This window comes from Symsagittifera roscoffensis, chromosome 4 (assembly GCF_963678635.1).
Source record: "Symsagittifera roscoffensis chromosome 4, txSymRosc1.1, whole genome shotgun sequence".
Lineage (NCBI taxonomy): Eukaryota > Metazoa > Xenacoelomorpha > Acoela > Convolutidae > Symsagittifera > Symsagittifera roscoffensis.
In genome coordinates this window covers 35,100,815-35,121,406 of record NC_087065.1, presented here as the reverse complement: position 1 = coordinate 35,121,406, position 20,592 = coordinate 35,100,815, and the positions used below count along the sequence as shown (strand labels likewise).

Genomic DNA, 20,592 nt, shown 5'->3' with positions numbered 1-20,592 from the left:
ATACCATCATTGACAATGTATTTTTTTAACTAAGCCTGTGATTAAAATGCAATAGAAACCTTGGGCGCGCTCAGGAGAGTAGTATTGTTGTTCCGACCATTGACAATGGGAAAGAACTTTGTATTCGGGTGTTTTAGTTTTTTGGCTTTTGTTTTCCACGCAAAATCAGGTACCACAAATAATCATCGCACTGGGTTGAGTGATATATCATATTAAAACCCTTTCAGTCGTTATTCGAACCACCTTAAAAAACTTCCAAAAAAGATTCTCAGTATCGAGAAAAACCGGTTTGAAATTTTTGGTTTTTCGTCTTAATTCGAGCGAATGAAGCAAGCGAGCACGATTACAACAGCTGAATATGCCTAACTTAAGACTTTAAAATTAATTTAAAGCAAGTAAAACTTGTGCTTGGAGTTTTTTTAGCTTCATTTTGGGAACCAAAAACTTCTAAAAAACCAAAAATTTTCTGCAAAAATTTTGAACTTTTTTTGTTAATTCATTTTTAGATTTCCAGTCATTTTTCTTCAAACATTTTTTGTCCTATTTGCCTATATTACTATCACTGTCTAATATGCCTTAATTATATTTTTACGTCAGATCCTTTTATCACACCAAGCAGAAAAAAACTACACTAATTTGGAAAAAAAACTGCCTAACCGTAGTTTTCTAATGACTATGGTCGGAACTCTTTTTTGTTTGATTTCTTTTTCATTTTTCTAGTAATTTTTCAATTTTCGACATTGGTTTTCAATTTGATTATTTTAGTATGGCTGTTGAATATATCTAATCCCCAGCTTTTTTTTGTTCAGCTCCTTTTATTGCACCACGCCAAAAAAAAAGACAATAATTTGAAAAAACTTGGTCGTATTTTTAAGACTATGGTCGGAACATTCTGCGCTATTTGCACAGTAACCGGCTATTGCTTTTTTTTTCAAATTTGACCTCGGCCCTACTTCGTCCTGACTATATTACGCCTTGATTCCAAGGAAAAGATGAGGTCATCCACTTCGCCGGAGCCGACTCCATGAGGAGGATGACAGTGAGACCCTCCAACTGCAACCAAAATGCGATTCGAACCGCGACAACAATTATGTGTTATCGTTCTTATTTAAATATCTGATTTACTGAGATCTGGTATTCCATTACTAGAAAAGACAGTATCCAACAACTTATGCTCGTTGTTTGGAATTGCTGACCTTTGTCCTTGGTTTCGTCTGGCAGGCGGTAGTCGTAGTAGTCCTTAAAGAACTGTCCAATGTCCCACTTCTCTTCGACCACCTTGCGCTGCAGTAGGTCCTGCTTGTTGAGGAAGAGGATGACCGAGATCTGACGCAGCCACCGGTTGTTCCAGATGCTCTTGAACAGGTCCAGCGACTCGGATAGTCTGTTTTGGGTGGCGTCCTCTCTCAGCTTTAGGTTGAAACTGCTGCTGGCCGTGACAAATATGATGGCTGTGACGTCATTGAAGCACTGGATCCACTTGCGCCTCTCGTCTCGCTGGCCTCCCACGTCGAACATGTGGAAGTTGACTTTATCAACTGCAAACTGCGTCTCATAAATCCCAGAGGTCAGCACACGACACCTCAGCAGATCCTAAACAGTTTCAAAATCATAACTAATTCTTACATACTCGATTAATTTTAGCCAGACGCCATTAAAATTTGTGCGTAATAAACAGTAGAACTAAGAAGAGCTTCAGAGAAAAGAAGGAGCTTAAAGAAAAAACATATCACCCTGAAGTTCTTCGAAATTCAAGAACTTCTTATTTTGGCACTTTTTGATCAAAATAATGAGTTAGGACTGGGGTGTATAACTCATAGAGTAATTTCGGATAGGGTACACCGTCTGCTCGTCACGCTATCTTATTTTCGGCCGGATAGATTCGTGCAACTTCTTAGTCTAATACCGATCCTAATCTTACTCTTATACTATCTAGTCTCAGGTTGTTTAACTAGTCTCTGCTAGGCTCAATAGATCTAGGGTATACTGGTTTATTGCGGCTGCTGAAGTGCTCGGGAGAGTCCAACTAATTTCTAAGTTAAATTCAAATCTCTCTGGTGCTGAAATTACAAGTAACTTCAGCACTTACAAATAAGTGGGTTGTTAGTTAGATGGATCATGATTGGTTAATATTAAATACTTTACATTGGTAAAACATTTAATTTATCCAATCATAAAATATAGTTTAGATCAGGTTCCACCCATCCGGGTTTTACAGAGTTTTTTAGAACAGTTCTTCTGTAGTTCAAGGATGGATGATGGACGTTGGTATTTGGCGAACATCATTTTTCTTTTGTTTCCTTTTTGTTAAGGAAGTTCCAGGGATCTGGAATTGAGGACACAAGACGTTGTGTTCTTCTTGTGACAACGACTGAGTCTCTGCAACAGCATCAATTCTGGTTTCAGAATGGTTGGCTATGTCAGGTTTTTCTGTTCTTCGGAGAGAACTTCTTTTGTGTTTGATCTAGCTCGGGAATGGCGTGGAGATTGTGCGTGGAGGGGATGCCTGGTTACTCGGATCTGTACGTATACTTGAACATCGAGGTGGTCATTGGTCTAGTTCAATGAAGTCCTTTTCTGCGAAATCAAGTCGTACTCTAAATCCTTTGAGTTGTGATTGTGAGCGGCATATCGATTGTAGTTGGTCATTCTCTCTCGAGTGTAGTGAGGTCGTCTTGTCTTTTGATGTTCGTCCTTGGTGTTGTATTCTGATCTATATATTGCATCATGTAATTTTACATTTTATAAATCTTTTATTAGTTTAATATATTTTTTAATAATGATTTTAGTTAGTTGTTTTCACAAAAGCTTTTTGTTTTAGTTCGGTTATTTTGAAGAGTTACTCACCCTTGAGTAGCTCTTATTAAAAATAAAGGTGTGGTCACAAAGCGTGGATGTAGCGCGGTGGGTTAGGCCGGCTATAGAGCATGCTCAGGACGTCCTTTCCTGGTGGGTTAGGCCAGGTGTGGGAGTATGATTTCATGCGGTTTTTGTGAGGGGTCCTGTTATGTGACAACGTTTTATGTTGGGTTTGTTGTGGTTTTACTTGTGTCTTGTTGGTTATGTACTTTGTTCAAAAAGCAAATTGTTTGTGGTATGGGTTTGTCTTTCGACTTTTTTGTGTTTTATTATTTCTTTCTAAGACTTTGTAATAGTCTTCAAAAGAATAAATTATCCAGTTTTAAACTGGGTTAGTCCGGTTTGGGTACCGTTGGTTTCCTTTTCTTAGTCATGCTGTTATTTTATGATTTGTGGTATTTAGTAAGCTGCGTTGGTTAGTTTTGTTTAGTATATGATTCCTTTCCAACCGGGTTAAAGGAAAGTTTGAAACTTGTTATTATATGTTAGAGTTGTTGAGTGTGAAAACTTGAAACTGAAATTCATTATTTTAAACAATTCTTCGTGGGCGAGCTGTGTGAGTGTGGATAGAATTTCTGTGCGAATGAATGAAAATATCAAAAGGTTAGTACTGCAATTGCATTTTATTAATTTACTGCATAGAATTTGGAAATTTACTGCTAGTAATGGGGGAATTTTAAGATACAAATTTTCATCATATGTAGATTTACTGCTTTGGGGGAAAATTTTATAAATTAATTTACTGCATTGGTATTATATTTATTTAATTGTTGGTGCAAAAGTTAAAAGGGTCTTAAACAGTTTTGAAGAAGTTTGCTATTTTTTATTTTTCTTTTGTGAATTTTTCAGATGATCGAAGATGAAGGCTAAAAATCTAAAGAAAACATGAATAAAGAATGGTGAGTTTTTTAATATTTTAATTAGTTAGTAATATTCATTTAATTCATACTTACCTGTTAGTCGTCGGGGAAAAAACCGTGGGGGAAGATATCGTGAACTAGTTCTGAAGTTGTTAGTAGTTTAGCTAAGATGCGGATGATATTTTTAGTTTGAAGCAGTGGCCAAAGCAATTGAAGTGCCTTAATAGTGGTTAGTTCTTCAGTGCCTACTGCAAACTCATAAGGTGTGTTTTGGATTAAGTTATATAATTTGTGGTTAAATTTAGTGTTGTGGATGAATTCTAAAATGGGGATTTCTATAGGCTGTACAAACTCGTGCGGGATAAGGAAGGGTCGGGATTCTTCGGCGTTGAAGGTCTTGGTGATGGGGCAGAAAATGTACATTTGGGTTATGGGGTCATAGTTACGAAGAATACCATGAAGGTTAGTATCTTTAATACAATATGTGAAATTTAGGAAATACGGTGAAGTGTATTTTGAATTGATGAATTGAAAGCGATGGTGTGGTTGTCTAGAGGGTGTGTGGAGGTCAAAGTGATTTTGGATGAAACGATAGTAACTGTATGTATGTGTTTGTTTAGTTCGCAACATAATATCGTGTGAGCAGTGTAAATCTCTTTCGTGTGGTGCAAGGAAATGAAAGGTTAGTGAAAAGATTTGGAAGCGTTCTTTAAAACTTTCGTACGCTTGTGTGCTTGTTAGTGCTTCTGAAATAATGTGATCAAACTTTCGGTCGAAGATGTTTAGTGTAAATACATATGGTGTCTTGATGAAAAATTTCTCGGTGATTTGTGGGTTAGCGAAGCGATCGTCGTCTAAGAATTGATCTTGGTTAGCTCTGATGATGTTGTGATCGTAGTATTCTAGTGTATATTCATTAGCTCTAGGTGCAGTGTGTATTTTTAGTGATTTTTTATATCCTACGTAAGTAAATTGTCTAGCGGTGAGTGGTGTAGTTAGTCGATATAGCATGTCTTTGTTTCGGTCTATATCGATGGATGTGTTGGTTAAAGGTAAACAAAGAGGGTTAGTGAAATGATAGTATGAGGTCCAAGAGAGAGTGGGCATTAAAACGTATTCGTCTACAAAGTTGCGTGTTTCGTTAGCGTCATGAGGGGTGTTTAAGGTGTATTGTGGAAATGAGGGTAAAGTGATAGCTAAAAATTCTCTAGTGTTAGTATGCTGGGGGTGGTTGATGTATTCACGGGCTGTTCCTGGTTTTGCTGGGAAAGGATGGTTGGGGAAGTTTCTTTTAAAAGTGCGGTAAGCTCTATTAGTGTTGAGTGAGAATTCAGTTGATGTGGATGATGGTGCTAATGATTCAGTATAATTTGAAGAGGGTGTAGGGGGATTGGATGAATTTGTAGTGGAGGAGATTTGGTTTATGGTCGGGGTGTTAAGGTGGTAGGGTTGTTGTTGGAGGGTAATAAAATTGTCTAGCTCTGGGGAGATTCGGGGGGTGTCTGGAGATGATTGGTCAGAATGGTATGAGGAGTAGGTTGGGGTAACTTGGGAAGCATAAGAGGGTGTAGGAGTGATGGGGTCAGGGTTATTTGACAATATGGGTTGAAAAGGAGGTTGAGAAAACTGAGAAGGGTTATGAAAATTATTGGATGGAGATGGTTCTGAGTCGGCAAATTCGTCGGGGGTTTCAATATTCGGGTTATTTAGCTGTGAAATGGAGTATAAAACTGAAATTTGTGAGTTAGTGTCGGAATTCATGCCTGATGTTACATTGCTAGATGGAAAATCGGGTGGCGGAAAAGCAAAAAGTGGTATTATTGGGATTGAAGAGGTAAGGTTGGTTGGATGGGAATTTGATCGATGGAGTGATCCAAGTTGGCGGCTCATCGTGGGCTAAAAAAATTATTATTTTGAGATTGAAAAGCGGTGGTATGTGGTTGTTCAATAATTTGTTCGTAATTATTATCATCTTGTGATTGATGTGTCATTATATGTTGGACGGGACTTTGTGATGTGGTGAGTCTAAAGTTTGGATTATGTGTGATTGCTAAATTTCTAAAATTTCGTGGGACTAGGGATAGTGGATGGTTATTTGGTAGGGGTGGTAATTGTGGTGCCGTTGGCTGTGGGTCGACGTTGTTATGTTCTTCGTCGTATGTATTTTGTCGTGTTGTTATTTTTGTGTTATATTCTTTTATTTGTGCGTCTAAAAGAATTTTGTTTATAGATGTGGAAAAAATTCCAAAAAATCCTGCAAAAAGTATGCGTGCTACGCTTGCTTGTCTGTTTACTTGTGTGTGTATAGCACATGTATTGTAGATTCCTTTTAAGAGTGAGAAAAGAAATCCAATAAAGTTAAACATTGCGTATAAAATAGTCAATTTTTCTAAGATGTAGTAGGGCCATCCTAGAAAATCTAGGATCTCATTTTTGAGTGTAACAAAGCTAAAAATGTTAATTGGTGATATATCTTGGGGACGGTATTTTTCGCCGTTTAGATATATATAATCTTTAATGTCTTTAAAATATCCGCTATAGTCTTGCGTGTAGATATCGGCAAATCCTGCAGTTTCTGCAAGTTTGCGTAAATTTTGGTCTATTGATTGTCTTTGTATAGTGTCCATTTGTGTTAATAATTCTTGGAATTGTTGTGTTCTAATGTGATGTTGAATATCTGATTTTGAATAGATTCCTATTGATTGTAAGTCTATATTTGGGTTTCGAGCAATAGCGCGAATGCTTTCTGGTGAAAATTTTTTGAGTGATTGCATTAATGTGGGATATGGAGTGAGAAGATAATATTTGTTTTCATCAGGGTTTAGTTGTACTACATTGTGGCTATTTTCTGATCCACATGGGACTGCGGTATCCCAGAAATAGGTTCTTCGTGAAAGTGTATCCACGAAATGTACTTTATTCTTATAAAAGATAGGGATTCTTTTATAACATCGTTTATCTTCAAAAACGTATAGTGGTGATACTTTTTTAGTACAAGTATAAAACCATAAAATGTTTCCTTCGTAGTCTAAAAAATTTGATCTATTTCCTGATAATAAGTATCCTGCGTAGGGTATTTTTAATACTGCTAGTGCAAGTGATTGTAGTATTTGTGTTCGTTCTAATTCGCATAGTTGATGTAGTGTTTCTAATTCGGAGAGTGACATTTCTTGAAAAATGCGGCTAATTGTATAGTCTAGTTTCATATCCAAATGAATATCATAGTGGATATTACCAAAATATGTAGTATTCATTAGTGATAATTCTTGTAAGCGTGTGCTTCTGGTGTCAGAAGGTTTTAGATGTCCACCAGGTTGTCCGTTGCTTTTTTGAAAATTAACTGGTATATAGGATGTTCCTTCGTTTAGAGGATGACCTGTGGCGTATGGGTCGATTTTTACTTTACCAGTGGTCATGTCGAATCCTTTTTCATATTCAAGTAATATTTCAGAGTATTGTGTTCTGTGAAGTGGATTCCTGTATTTACATGCAAGTTCTGTTTCTTGATATATTTGAAAACGTGTCAATTTATTTTCTATATTGTCTATGTTTCTAAAATCGGAACTTAGTTTGCGTGATGGATGGACTTGTTCATATGGAATTGATTGTATGAAATATTTTTCGTGAAATTTTATCATACGAGCGTGTATTTTTGCTACTTGAAATGTTGTACATGTGTCTTCGGGGAACCAAACAATTGTTGCTTGTGTTCTTGTTGTAGGGTCGCAATATCCTTGATCGTTTTTACAAGGTAGTCGGATTCCTTGATAGATCATTGTATTATCAGATAAATCTCGTGTGAGTTGTATTTTTTCGAGTTGTATTTTCCAATCGAAAAACATTATTTCTTGGTATCCTTTATTTTTCGTGTCTGCTTTGCAGTTTGATGGGTTATTTATACCAATGTGTGGTATCCAATGTTTATCATGTAGGTCATAGGTTAATCGTCCGTGTGCGCCGTTATACGGGTATTTTTCGTTTAGTTTTATATGTCCTTGGTGTCTTTCAAGTTGTGATTGGTGTACAGAGTCTGAAAAAACTTGAAAATTAACTAATTTTCTTTGGGAGTTTTTATTTTGTGTGATGTTTAGTCTAAGTAATTCATTTTTACAATCGTCGGGATTGAGATGTAAAAGACGTTCTATATTACTTTGGTAGAATGATTCATGGTCAAGTCGGTTTTTGTTTCCGTTCGAGACTTGTGAACAATGTACTTTCTTTTCGGAAAATGTTGCTGTGAATTTATAACCTGTAACTGTTGTAGCTCGGGCTTTTGAATAGAGTGTTGCTATTATATCTGTGGTTTCTATAGCTTGTGGTTCTGTTTCACATTGTGATACCTGATTGATTGCATATTTATGTAGTGTTTTTTGTTCATTTTCTTCGCAATCGTAATGTGTTACTAATAAATCTTGTGGTCCTGTACGAGGGGAAGGGTTTATGTTTTGATTTGAGATTACTAGAAAAAGGAGTTGGAGAAAAATTAATAATTTTAGAATATACATGTGTATGATAATCCTGAGTATGGATTATAAAATGTAATATAACCAATTGTGTTTTTGGTATATCTGTCGTATTTGTATATTACTTCAGTAGTTATAAACGGTGGTGGTAGTGATTGAGCTGTTATGTTAGGTGGGTTTAATGGGTAGGGATGTTGTGTAATATTGTTTAATTTAACTGTGATTTCAAACTTTAATTGTAAACTGTTTTGTTGGAGTATTTGAATATTGTGATCACGGATATCGTTGTGAATATCTTGGCGATATTGTAATCTATTAAGTGCCCAGTTATGAAGGCGGTTACTTTCTTGATGTTGTCCAAATAATGGTGGAGGTGCTGTGAATGTATTCCAATCTAATCTTAAAGGAATATTTATAGATGATTGTTCTCGATATCTGGCGTCGAGATTATTTGGAAAATTTAAGTTAAAGGGTAGTGGTGAAAATTGACTTATTGATGGTGTTGATGGTAGTGATAATGTTTCTGGTAGTGATGAGGATGTTGTTGTATCCGTAGAAATATCTATGGGGTCATTGACTAAATTTGGTTCACCTTGTGTGAATGAATTTGTAGTCCAATATGGTAGTCGTGATGTTAGGTTTGGGGGGTTAAAGGGATTTTCACGTATCTGTTCAGATGTTGGTGTTGAACCTAAGTAGTCTGAAGGTAGACTGGAAGTGCTTCGTTGTGAAAAAAGTGTAGGAGTTTCTGGTGTGATACCAGTGGTGTTTTCTGGAGTGGTTTGTGTTGGGGATTGAGGTATATCAAAATGAACTCGGGGAGTTTGAAAATTTCTATTTCGTCGAGGATGTATAATTTGTCTATTTATCTCTGCTGTGTTTTGGTTTTGACTAAGGTTTCGTATTCTACTTAGTTCTTGTGGTAGTGTTGGGTAAAGAGTATATGTTGGTTCACTTAGGGATGCTTGTCGTTGAACTGGTTCTAGTGGTTCAGATAAACGAGCGTGCCGTTCTTCAAAAGTGTATGGATTGTCTTGAAAAGAAATTCGTGTAGATGTTTGAGGGTTTTGAGTAGTTGAAGGTGGTGTTGGATTATCTTGGGATGATGTCGGTGAAGACTGATTCTGTGACTGTTGGGTAGCAATTTTTGATGGATTTTTAAATTGTTACTTTAGTGGGAAGGTTTATGTTTATTATAATATTCTTCTAAAAAAAGAATTAGAAAAATTGTTGCTAGGGCAAATGTGATGATTGCTTTCTTTATACATTTACATATTGTCAAAATGAGGGATAATAGAAATGTTATGAAAATTACAAACAATAAAAAAATATCAGTTCTACTGAAAATTGTTCGTATCATTTAGACAAGTTGTTAAAATCGTACCTGTGGATATATTCAAGGGTTTTGGAAAGTTGGAGGAATAGTTCAATTATTGTGTAGAAAATTAAAAAAATGTTACAAAAAATTATTATGATTATTAGAAAAGATTCAATGATATCAAAAAGAAATATTATAAAGGCTTGAAGTATTGAAAAAAAATGTTTAAAATTGATAAATATTTGAGCGACTGTTTGAGAGAAAAGCATTTAAGAAATGATCTCTTGGTCGAATATTTTTTTGCTGTTTGAGGCGATTTTCTAGTGTGGTCGAATTATTTATTAGTTTTTTGACAAGTGGGTTGAGTTTCGTAAAAAATTGTTGGGGGCAATTTTCATGGTGACTGGGAGGTCGTCTTTTTCTTTATTTTTGTTTGTCAAATGATCCGGGGTATGGTGAGATTTTTATACTTTAGGCTAATTAAAATCTTCATTTTGTGACTTTAGGCTAAGTTATCAAATTTGTTTTGGGGGTATTCGTGGTCTGAGTTGGGGAAATATTGTTGATCTTTGGGTTATTAGATAAGGGAGGGGTACGGTATTATGGTGATATTTATTTTAGCTGTCAAGTTGGAGTGGTTTGCTTATTTTTGACCTGGGGGTTGTAAAGTTATAGTTAGAGATGTGCCTGGAGTTCTAGATTATTCGTCTAATTGATCTTAGTTTGAGTTAGAGAAAGTGGCGGATTGGATGAATCCTATTGGTCTATTTTGAACTAGAATTATTGCGTACTTTGTGAGCATGTTATTTTGAAAAATGGAAATGAAAAATGTTACGGAGGTTTCAAGATTGTGAAGTATAAAATGTTAAAATTACTTTTTAAATTCTACTTTCTTTAATATTTTAGATTGGGGGATGAACATTTTGTAATTTTTACGTGGTTGATTTCGGAGTCTTGTTGTCTTTCTATGTTCTGATTTGTCTATTTCTTCTTGGGGTATTATTTGTTCTGTCATTTTTCTATTTTTTCTTTGTTTTGGAGATTCTTTATGATTTTGTGTATTGTTTTTGGTGGCGGTTGGTTTTGTGTTTTGAGTTTCGGTGGGGTTATCATTTTGTTCTGTGTTTTTTAGATGTGGTTCATTTTGAATGATTTTTAATCCTGTGAAAGAATATAATTGAGTTAATTCGCGGAGTGCGTATTCTTTTGGGTAATAAGGTAATAGGTTGTTTCGATGTTGAACGATTTCTTTTTTGTTTGAGTCGATAATTTTATATGTGACATCTGTGGGTTTTGCAATTATTTGATAGGGTCCTTTTCGGAGGGGTTGTAATTTTTTAGAAATTCCTTTGTGAGTATTAAAATTAGGTATTAAAACAAATGTTCCAATTTTTAAATCGGAAGCTGGTGTAAAACGTGAATTGATTTGTTCATTAATATTTTGTCTTTGTAATAACTTTTTTGTTATTTTTTGATAAATTTCATTGTGTTTTTTATCTCTATTTAAAATCCATTCTGTGTGTGTACCGGAGGCTAATTTAAGAATTTGTGGGTGATGAAAATGATCTTCATCGTGTGTATGTAAAGGTAGGTTATAACAAATTGAGTCTTTATTTGGTTGACAATAACCTTGTGCGTTTTTATGTGAATTTGCTGTAAACATTATTGGTTTGCGTGGCTTTTGGTTAAAAACCATTTCGTATGGTGACATTCCTAAAGTTGTCGTAATTTGTGAATTATATGCTAAGGGAAATAATTTTACATCTGCTGACCATTCGGTATATTTTGTATCATTTCCGTTGATGATACATCTAAGATATTCTTGTAATGAACGGTTCATACCTTCGACTAAGCCGTTTGTCCAAGGTGCATGAGATGTACGTGGTTTGTGTTTAATGTTGTATAAATGACATAGTGTTATTATTTCATTATTTATGAATTCTGTACCATTGTCTGTAACTAAAATTTCTGGTAGTCCAAATTTTGCTATCCAGTGTTCATAGAGTGTTGTGTATGCGTAATAAGCGTTACAATGTGGTACTGGATTAAGTGCTACATAATGTGTAAATGCGTCAACAATTACCATAATGTAGGAGTTTCCTTCTGATGAGGGTGAAATTGGTCCTTTAGTATCAAATGAGATACGGTGATTAAAGTATAAACTTTGTCCTTTAAAATCTTGTTTTTGTGCTACTTGTTTTTGATTTGGGTAAGGTTTATTTAGCTGACATACTATACAATCATTGCATAGTACTTTTATCCAAATTGGTGCATTTGGGAAGTAAAAATTTTGTATAAAATTTGAATATGTTTTTTCTGATCCAGAGTGTCCTTTAATATTTTGTGTATGTGAAATATTAAAAGCTATAAGAATCATACTTATAGGGAGACAGGGAACTGTGGATTCGTTTAAATTGTATTCTAAAAGGTCTGTAGTTTCATTGATTGTTGTGTTGTTAAATTTGCGAAAGTATCGGAGGAGTGTTTTGTTTCCTAGAATGGTTGAATCTGCTTTGATAGGTTTAGTTTTATATTTGTGCCATGATTTTAGGTGTCGAATTATCGGGTCAAGGTTTTGATATTGTTTCAGTGTTGAAATTGTAATCGTATCTGTTGGGGGGAGAAAAATGTTTTCAACTTCGAATTTAGATAAGGGTATTGTATCAAGTGGGTCGTGAAGGTCAAAAACTTGATTTATTGTGTATTTTGAATCATTTGTTTGTGGTCCTGATAAATTTATTTTATCAGTTAAATCTTCTTTTTCAATTAGTGGAAAATGGTCTTTTTTAGGTAGGTGTTGTTTTGTTCGTTTTTGTTGGGTGTTATTTTTTATCCATTGAGAATATGGAATTGGTTTAAAAGTTGATGTTCCAAGTAGGTCAACTTCATAATGATTATTTTGACAATCTAAATAAAGTGGGAAATGTTGTAAATTATTTATTTGTGATTGTTCAATATCAGTTTTAACTGCATATTTGCATTCTAATCGAGGTGATGTTTCGTTTTCTGCAAGGTAGAATTTTATGTTTTTGGGTATTTCAACTGTTGTTTTTCGTGTAAGTAATTCAGGTGGTGTATTTCGACTTAAGGTGTCTGGTAATGCAAGATTTTTTCCTGCAGTCCAAACTATATGTAAGTTTGGAAATTTCATTAGAATTAATTGAAATCTGTAAACTCGGTGGTTTGGGTTAGATTTCTGTGTGAAAAGAAAAATGATTGGTTTGTGGTCTGTGAATAAAACTGTTGGATGTTTTGATCCAAGTATCAGAAATTCATATTCTGTTAGTGTATATATTATGGCTGTACATTCTCTCATTAGAGTTGAGAGTCGTAGCTCTGCTTGAGTGAATAATCGAGAATTTGCTGATATTAGGTTCATTTTATTTGTACCATTATGTGATTGTAATAATGCTGCGCCGATGCCAAAGTTCGAAGCATCGCACATTGCATAAAATGGTTGATCAGGGTCTGGAATTGTGTTTGAAATTTGTTCAGTTAAAAGTTTCTTTATTTCTTCGAATCGTGTTTGATGTTCTGTATTCCATTCAAAATTATTTTGTTGTCTAAGGATGTTGTAAAATGGTCGTAGATATAATTGCATTTTATAAACATATTTACTTAAAAAGTTTAACATTCCAAGGAACTCTTGGATTTTCTTTTTATTTGTTGGTGGTTGAAGTTTTTGAATAGCGTCAATGCGTGATTTCAGTGGAGTGATTGTTTTTCTTTCTATGTTATGTCCTAAGAATTTAACTCTTGTCAAAAAGAAATGTGATTTATCGGGGGCGGCCTTCAGATTTTCGTTCTGAAGTATTTGGTGATATTGTTCTAAAACTTTGAACATTTCATCTTTTGTTTGTGATTGCATAAAAACATCGTCTAAATAGGTGATTGCGTTTTTCTTGAGTATTAGTGGTCTAAAAATTTTGCTCATAAAGGCTGAAAATGCTGCTGGTCCTATGGATATTCCATAGAATAAGCGGTTGAATTCATATTGTTGGTTTCCGATAACAAATTGTGTTAAACGTCGTGATTGTTCATCTAGTGGCATTTGATTGTATGCACTATTCATGTCGGCGGTTGTGAAGTATTTGCCGTTTATTTTTGTTAAAATAACTTGTATTGGTTCAATGGGCCAATTACATTTTGATTCATCTATGAGTGAATTGAGGTATCTAGCATCGAGAACGATTTTTAATGATTCTCCTTTAGCTAGAATGATAACGGGGTTGATGAATGTGTTGCCTTTTGGTTGTTCTTCTTTATTAACTGGTGATATAATATTGTACTGTTCTAAAATATCGAGTAATCTGTTTACTTTATCATGTAAGTGAATTGGTACTTTACTTGCTCTTTGTTTTTTGAAAACTGCGTCTGGTTTTAATGGGAGATGTAGTGATGAACTGATTTTGCCAACATCGAATTTTGATGTTGCATAGACTGATGAATATTGAATTAGCTGTTTGGCTAACTTTTCGAATTCGTCTTGTGTTATTTGTGAATGTTGGAAATTAAACATTGTTAAAAATTTCTGTTGGTCCTCTGTGTAGTTACTGATGTTGAATGTAGGTTTGAAATATGGAGTTTTTGTGAAATAATCCGTATTTCTGTTTTCGTTACTTATTATATTATTTATAGATAATTCTTCATTAAGAATTGTAGATTGGCAAATATCTAGTAATTGGAGTATATTATTTACGCGATAGGCTTTTTCGTGTATTGGTGATATTGTAGCGTTAGTTTCACAATATCCTAAAAGTCCTAAAGGTAATGTTACTTGGTAAGGTGTGTTGTTATAAACATGTAAGGAAATAATATCTGAATTCGAATTTTTCAAATATTTTATTGAAGAGATTGTAATTTTGAAAAATTTATGAATAGGTTTGAATTCAAAATCTGACATATAAAATTTTTGTTTGTTTTGTTCTTTATCATATTGATGAACTTGTTTTACTGAAAAATTATAGATGTTTCCTGATAGTGGTTTCAGGTGTTTTCTTTGTTGGTTAAATATCGGATAAAATTTTGAAAAGAATGGTGGTTGTTTATTTAATCTTTGAAAAAATGTTAATGATGTTTCTTTTGTTTTTGTATATTTATCTTTGATTAATATTTTACTATTTAGTATGTTAATTGTTGGTATATACTTTGAAATAAATGGTATACCAATGATGTTATATTTAATATCAGTAATATGGAATATTTGTTTAAATGGCTTGTTTAGAAGTTTGCTTTGCTCCATTGTTCTGGTAGGGAGGAGAAATAATTGGATTTTTCCGTAGTTTATCAATGTTGATCCTTGTGCTGTTGCTAACTTACTGGAGGTTTCAAGAGGTGTTAGCTTTGGGTGTAAAGTTTTTATTTCATTCCATGTGGGAATGTTTAGTATGTTTGATTCTGCTCCTGAATCAATTAAAAAATCTATTTCAAGGTCTGGTGGTTGAAATTCTTTATTTCTTGGGCTTTCTAAGAGAAATGGTATTGTCCAAATTTTTTCTTTGGGTTGTTCTTTTTGTATATTTTGATAAATGTGGTTTGTATTCAAGCATTTTGTTTTGGTATTTTTATTGGTTTGATCTGTAGTGTTAATCTCGTTTGTTTCTTGCGTCGTTGGTGTGGAATTTATGGGTGTAGTGTAATGATTTTGAAGAAATTCTGATTGATTTTCATATATGTGTGATGGAAAGGGTTGTTCATATATGACAGATTCATAGTCATTTTCGACTTTTATCATATTGATAGCAAGAGTGTTTTCAGTATCACTTTCTGAATCTGATGATGTACAGTTTATTTGATTAAGTTGTAACGTATCAGTTACTGTGTCATCAATACCTGGGGGGTCTGATGTTGTTTCTGGGTTAGCTTGTACTTGATTGATTTGTCTTTGATGTTTAGGTGTACTACTTCTATGACGATTATTAGAGTTATTGTAGTGATTATTATTCCGGTGTGGTGATTGGGAATAATTTCTATAACGATTATTATAACTTGGGTGTCGATTTTGTGAATTATTTCGCGATCTGTTTTGGTAATTATTGTTTTGTCTGTTATAGTTCGATCTATTATATGAGTTATTCCTTGATCGATTGTTCGGGTAATTCTGGTTTCGGTTGTTTGAATAACTTCTATTTCGATTATAGGAGTAGTTTCTATTCCTATTGTATGATGAATTTCGTGATTGGTTGTTTGGATAGTAGTTATTTCTTGATTGGGAATTAGATCTAGAAACAAATCGTTGTGTATTTGAATTTGATCTGGAGTAGTTATTTCGACTATTCGGTCTATTGTAGTGATTTTGTGATGAATTATACGTGTTTCTTCGTTCTGGTGATCTTCCTCTATAACTTGAGTTATATGGAGATTGATTTCTTGTATAGCTTGTATTGTTCGGGAGTGGTTTTCCTGAACTGTTGTTGCTGTATACATTTTTGTTTGGTAGATTTTGATCTTTTTTCATGTATTGATAAAATGATTTATTTGGTTCTTTGTATTTTTGAGGTTTATTTTGACTATCTTGCTGTTTTTGTCTACATTCGGAAATACTATGTCCGTATCGTCGGCAATAATTACACCATTTCTTGAAAGATGGTTTGCCTTTAAAGTTCGGGTTCTTTTCGTAAATATTGAGTATTTCAGTGATTTTTTCAACGAGATCTGTTTCTGATTCTTGTATATTATTAATATTAGTAGGAGTCGTTTCAATTTTGTTAACGTATTGTAATTTCAAATTCTCCGTTTCTTCTAGTTTCATCGTGATTTCTGCTTGTTCTAGTTTGTCTACTAGTTTTCTAAAATCTAAATCGGGTTCTCGAATTGAAGAAGGATGTGATGCTCTCTTTTTTATTGCTATTTTTCTTAATTGTGGTGTTAAGGTCATCATTAAGATTTCTGTCATCTTAGTGTTTTTATAGTCGTGTGTATTTAGTGAATATGCTTTTCGAACTAGTGTTTCGATTCTTACTGCTATTTGCTTGATGGTTTCGTTTGGTAATCTGCGAATTTCATTACATAAAACTCTTTGTTGTTGTTTGTTTCTTTCGGAGTCAAACATTTTTGAAAATTCTTGTGTAAATCTTTTCCAGTTTGATTTTATTTCTTGAGGTAGTACTGAAAACCATTTTTGGGCTGCGCCATCTAAGGTTGTTTGTATCAACGCTGTGCGTCGATGTATCCAGTTTTGATGTAGTGGCGTATTAATTGGTTCAGGTCCTATATTTAAAATTAAATTTGCTGTTACTGCGTTTAAATAATCTTCTACAGAGTATTCAGGGTCTGTTCCTGTGAAAACCATTAAAGGTTTATTTGATGTTATTGATGATCCACCCATAAGGTATGGATTCATTGTCATTTGTAATGATTCTGCTGCATTTGGCATTTGAGAAAAATTTGAAAGTTGGTTTCTTGTTATCTCATGTTGTTGGAGATAATATGGGAGTGGTATTTCATTTTGCATTTGTGATGGTTGATACGAGTGTGTAGTCATTGGATTTTGTTGTTGAATTGGTTGAAAAGATTGTGTATTAATTGGATTTTGTTGTTGAATTGGTTGTTGATATTGTGCATCTATTGATTGTGGAGAAAAATTTCTATGATTTGTACGTGTTTTCTGTATTCCTTGTCTACGATATTCTTGAGTATTTGGTGCAAATATATCTGGTTGTAAGAAATCTTCATCTGAGGATAAATAATCCATTTGATAAGATGTTTGTTTTTTATTTTTATTTTGTTGAAAAAATGGGTAATTTCCACTGCGATCCTGTGGAGGATTTGGTTGAAAATTTGTGGAATTATATTGGGCCGTTGGGTTATCCCAGTTTCGAGGTTTTGTATATTGATTAAAATTTCTTTGTGGTTGATAATTTGTTTTTGATGGATGTGTATAATTATAATTATGGTCTGCAAAGTTGTTTCTAGTGAATGTTTTGCGTGTTTTTGATGGTATTGTCATGGGTTTGTATGTTTGGTAATCCATATGTGAATATTTAGGGGCAACCGAAGGTTTAACGGTTGATTGTAAGGTTACCTGTGTTTGTGAAGGATTTGTATTTCTTGGTGTTGTTAAATTTGGGCGTATTGGTGAAATACTTTGTTGTGTAGTTGTTGTGTGTACAATTTCTTCATTTATGAAGTGTGATGGTGTCTGGATATCTTGTTGAGTAAGATTCCTAGTTCCATTGAGGTTTTCATTGTGTATGGCTGTAGAGTTTAAACTATTATTTTGTGTATCGGGTAAAAATGTATTATAGTTTAATGGTGTTGCATCAATTGTTAATGGTATTACTCTTACATAATCTCTTATGTAAGATATTGTACCTATTGCTTGACTTGAGATTGATTGTGGAAAGTTTATAAATGCGGAATGAGACCATTCGGGGTCCCAAACATAATCTGATTGTTCTGTGATAGCGGTATCATCGTTCGAATTTTGGGGTCTAAAATTTTTTCTTGCTTGTGCAATTAAATCAATATTGTGTGTGAAATAATCTATTATGAACCATGCTAAAATTTTTTGTAGATCGTGTTTGGTATGTTGTGAAACGTCATCTTTCGTGAAATTTTCTTTAATGATGTTTAAATAACTAGAGAGTAGTGTAATTTCATGTCGTACTTTCAAATGTTTAGATGTTTCTGTCGGTGAGACATTTGTTAGTGGGATTTCGTTTTCTAATATCGAAATATAACTATATATTATTGCGAAAACTTCATTGGTGAATATGGAGTTTGCTCTTTGTGAGTTATGATATTGGATGCTTTTTATATATTCTGAAAAAACTTTTGAAAATTCTAAATCAAGGTCGTCTGTTTGAATAGTATATGTTCTATTATTATGGTTTGGGGAAGTGAATTCTATAGAGTAGATTCCATACTGTTGTGTTATGTTGCATATATCTTTTAGATAGTGATCTATGATTTGTCTTTTGATTTTTACATCGGGGAACTCTGTTTTACATGGACTGATTCCGGGTTCAAATAAATTTACGAGTAAATTTTGACAAAATATGTGTTGTCCTCTATCAGTATCTGCATCTACTATAAAAGGAAAGATTTCATCATCATCTGGAGTTTCGTCACCTGGGGTGTGCGTTGAACTCATTTTTTCGTTCGATGACTGTTAATATGTAATTATTAATGTGTCGAATTGGTTGATTCCAATTGTATAGATGTACTGGTTTGTGTTTATACTGCTTTTTTATTCTTCTTTTTCCTCTTTGTGATGAATTTGAAGTTGTTTCTGAGTCAGAAAAATATAATTGATCGTGTTGTGGGCAATTTTTATCTATTGATTCTTTTAGTTTGTAAAGTTCGTCTAAACTGTTGGTTTCTGATTCTGAAAATGCGTTTCGATTTTTTGAAAATCTTTTTCGTGTTATTTGTCTTTGTTTAGTTATTATTTTTCTCTTTAGTGTTTGTCGTTTTGTTCGAATGTATCCAATTGTTTGTGTATGAGGTGTGATTACAAGGTCGTATTTTTTGTTATCTATTTCACAATTGTGTAAAATGATTGTTTGTTTATTTCCTAGGTTTTTAAATGACATAAGGTTTAGAATGACGGATGCAAAAGGTTGTTAAATGATTTCTATTGACTTAAACTGTTAGTTCTTACGATTTTTTGGTTAGCTTAACCTGGGTCTATTTTTCAGGGTTGGAGAGAAAAGTATATCGATTCCGAAGAATGATTTTTACTTTCTCGTGACTAGTATAAGCTAAGGTGTTAACTTACTTAATCTTACTTAGGGGTAGTGATTGTGTTCAAGGGTTGGAGAATAGTAAATCGATCCACAAGGTTCAGGTATAATTAGAACGCGAGTAGTTCGTTAGATACTATTTTAAACTTACTAAGTCTAAGATTTATCCTGGGTCTGGTAAGAGGAGGGGTCAAGTGAAGGATGAATAACCGAAGTTCTTCACTGTTTATCCTAATTTGAATGATTAGTTTTGTTTAAAAATTTCTATTAGTCTTGGGTTTTTAGAAAGGGTTGGGTAGTGAATCGACGTTTGAGGTCGTTAGACACTAATTAAGTGGGTGGGGGAGAACAAAGTTGTTCTGTTTGATCCAAGGATAAGCCTTGATGATCAAATTTAAAATTTAATTAAGTAGAAAATGATTTAAGATCCAAGGATAAGCCTTGATGATCTGATTTTAAATTAAGTGACTTTAAATTTTAATAAAGTTTTAAATTTGTGTAAAGGAAAGATTTAGTGTTTTGATGATATTAGTGGGTTTATGATTGCTGTTATGTTTTAGGTGATGAAGCTGGAACAACAGGATGATTTATGATTACTAACCATTTATTGTCATGCTACTAATTTTTATTTTTATTTTCCAATAAATATTCTTCAAACATGTTTTGTATAATACTGCAGAGTTTTAGGAAAACGATCTTAGATCTTTTTATCAATCGTTATTGTATAATATTAATTTGTTTAGCGCCTGAAATGATTTTGAAGATTTACTTCAAGGTTTTATGTTTGCAAATGGAAATCTAAATTCATTGCAAGTAGTATTCGAAATATAAAAGTTTGTTCTGGCTTTTGCCGAACTATCATATAACTATACGGCAAGTTTCTACTTTGTCGTATGTCGTCTTTGGTTCGATGTCTTCTTCCAATTCCGGGTAGTTCTATTATGGTTCGGAATATTGGCTCTGATCTATTGAGTCGGAGAGACATTTCAATTAAATTATTGTCGTATAACATTTTGTAAATGTTTTTGTCTAATTTCTAATCTAATTTTGGTTAATTCTAATCTAGTAAGGTCTTGTTCGAGACTTATGGTCGCACCAGATGAGTTAGGACTGGGGTGTATAACTCATAGAGTAATTTCGGATAGGGTACACCGTCTGCTCGTCACGCTATCTTATTTTCGGCCGGATAGATTCGTGCAACTTCTTAGTCTAATACCGATCCTAATCTTACTCTTATACTATCTAGTCTCAGGTTGTTTAACTAGTCTCTGCTAGGCTCAATAGATCTAGGGTATACTGGTTTATTGCGGCTGCTGAAGTGCTCGGGAGAGTCCAACTAATTTCTAAGTTAAATTCAAATCTCTCTGGTGCTGAAATTACAAGTAACTTCAGCACTTACAAATAAG

The 20,592-nt window shown here is 33.7% G+C and overlaps 1 protein-coding gene across 1 annotated transcript in view; it reads right to left on the bottom strand.

The window, feature by feature from the left end:
• LOC134843650 (guanine nucleotide-binding protein G(s) subunit alpha-like) overlaps positions 1-20,592 on the bottom strand; it is a 34,415-nt gene that overhangs the window by 2,400 nt on the left and 11,423 nt on the right. Inside the window, exon 5 of the mRNA XM_063859845.1 lies at positions 1,197-1,593. Within this exon, the coding sequence (XP_063715915.1) occupies positions 1,197-1,593 (397 nt within the window). The remainder of the gene's footprint in view (positions 1-1,196; positions 1,594-20,592) is intronic.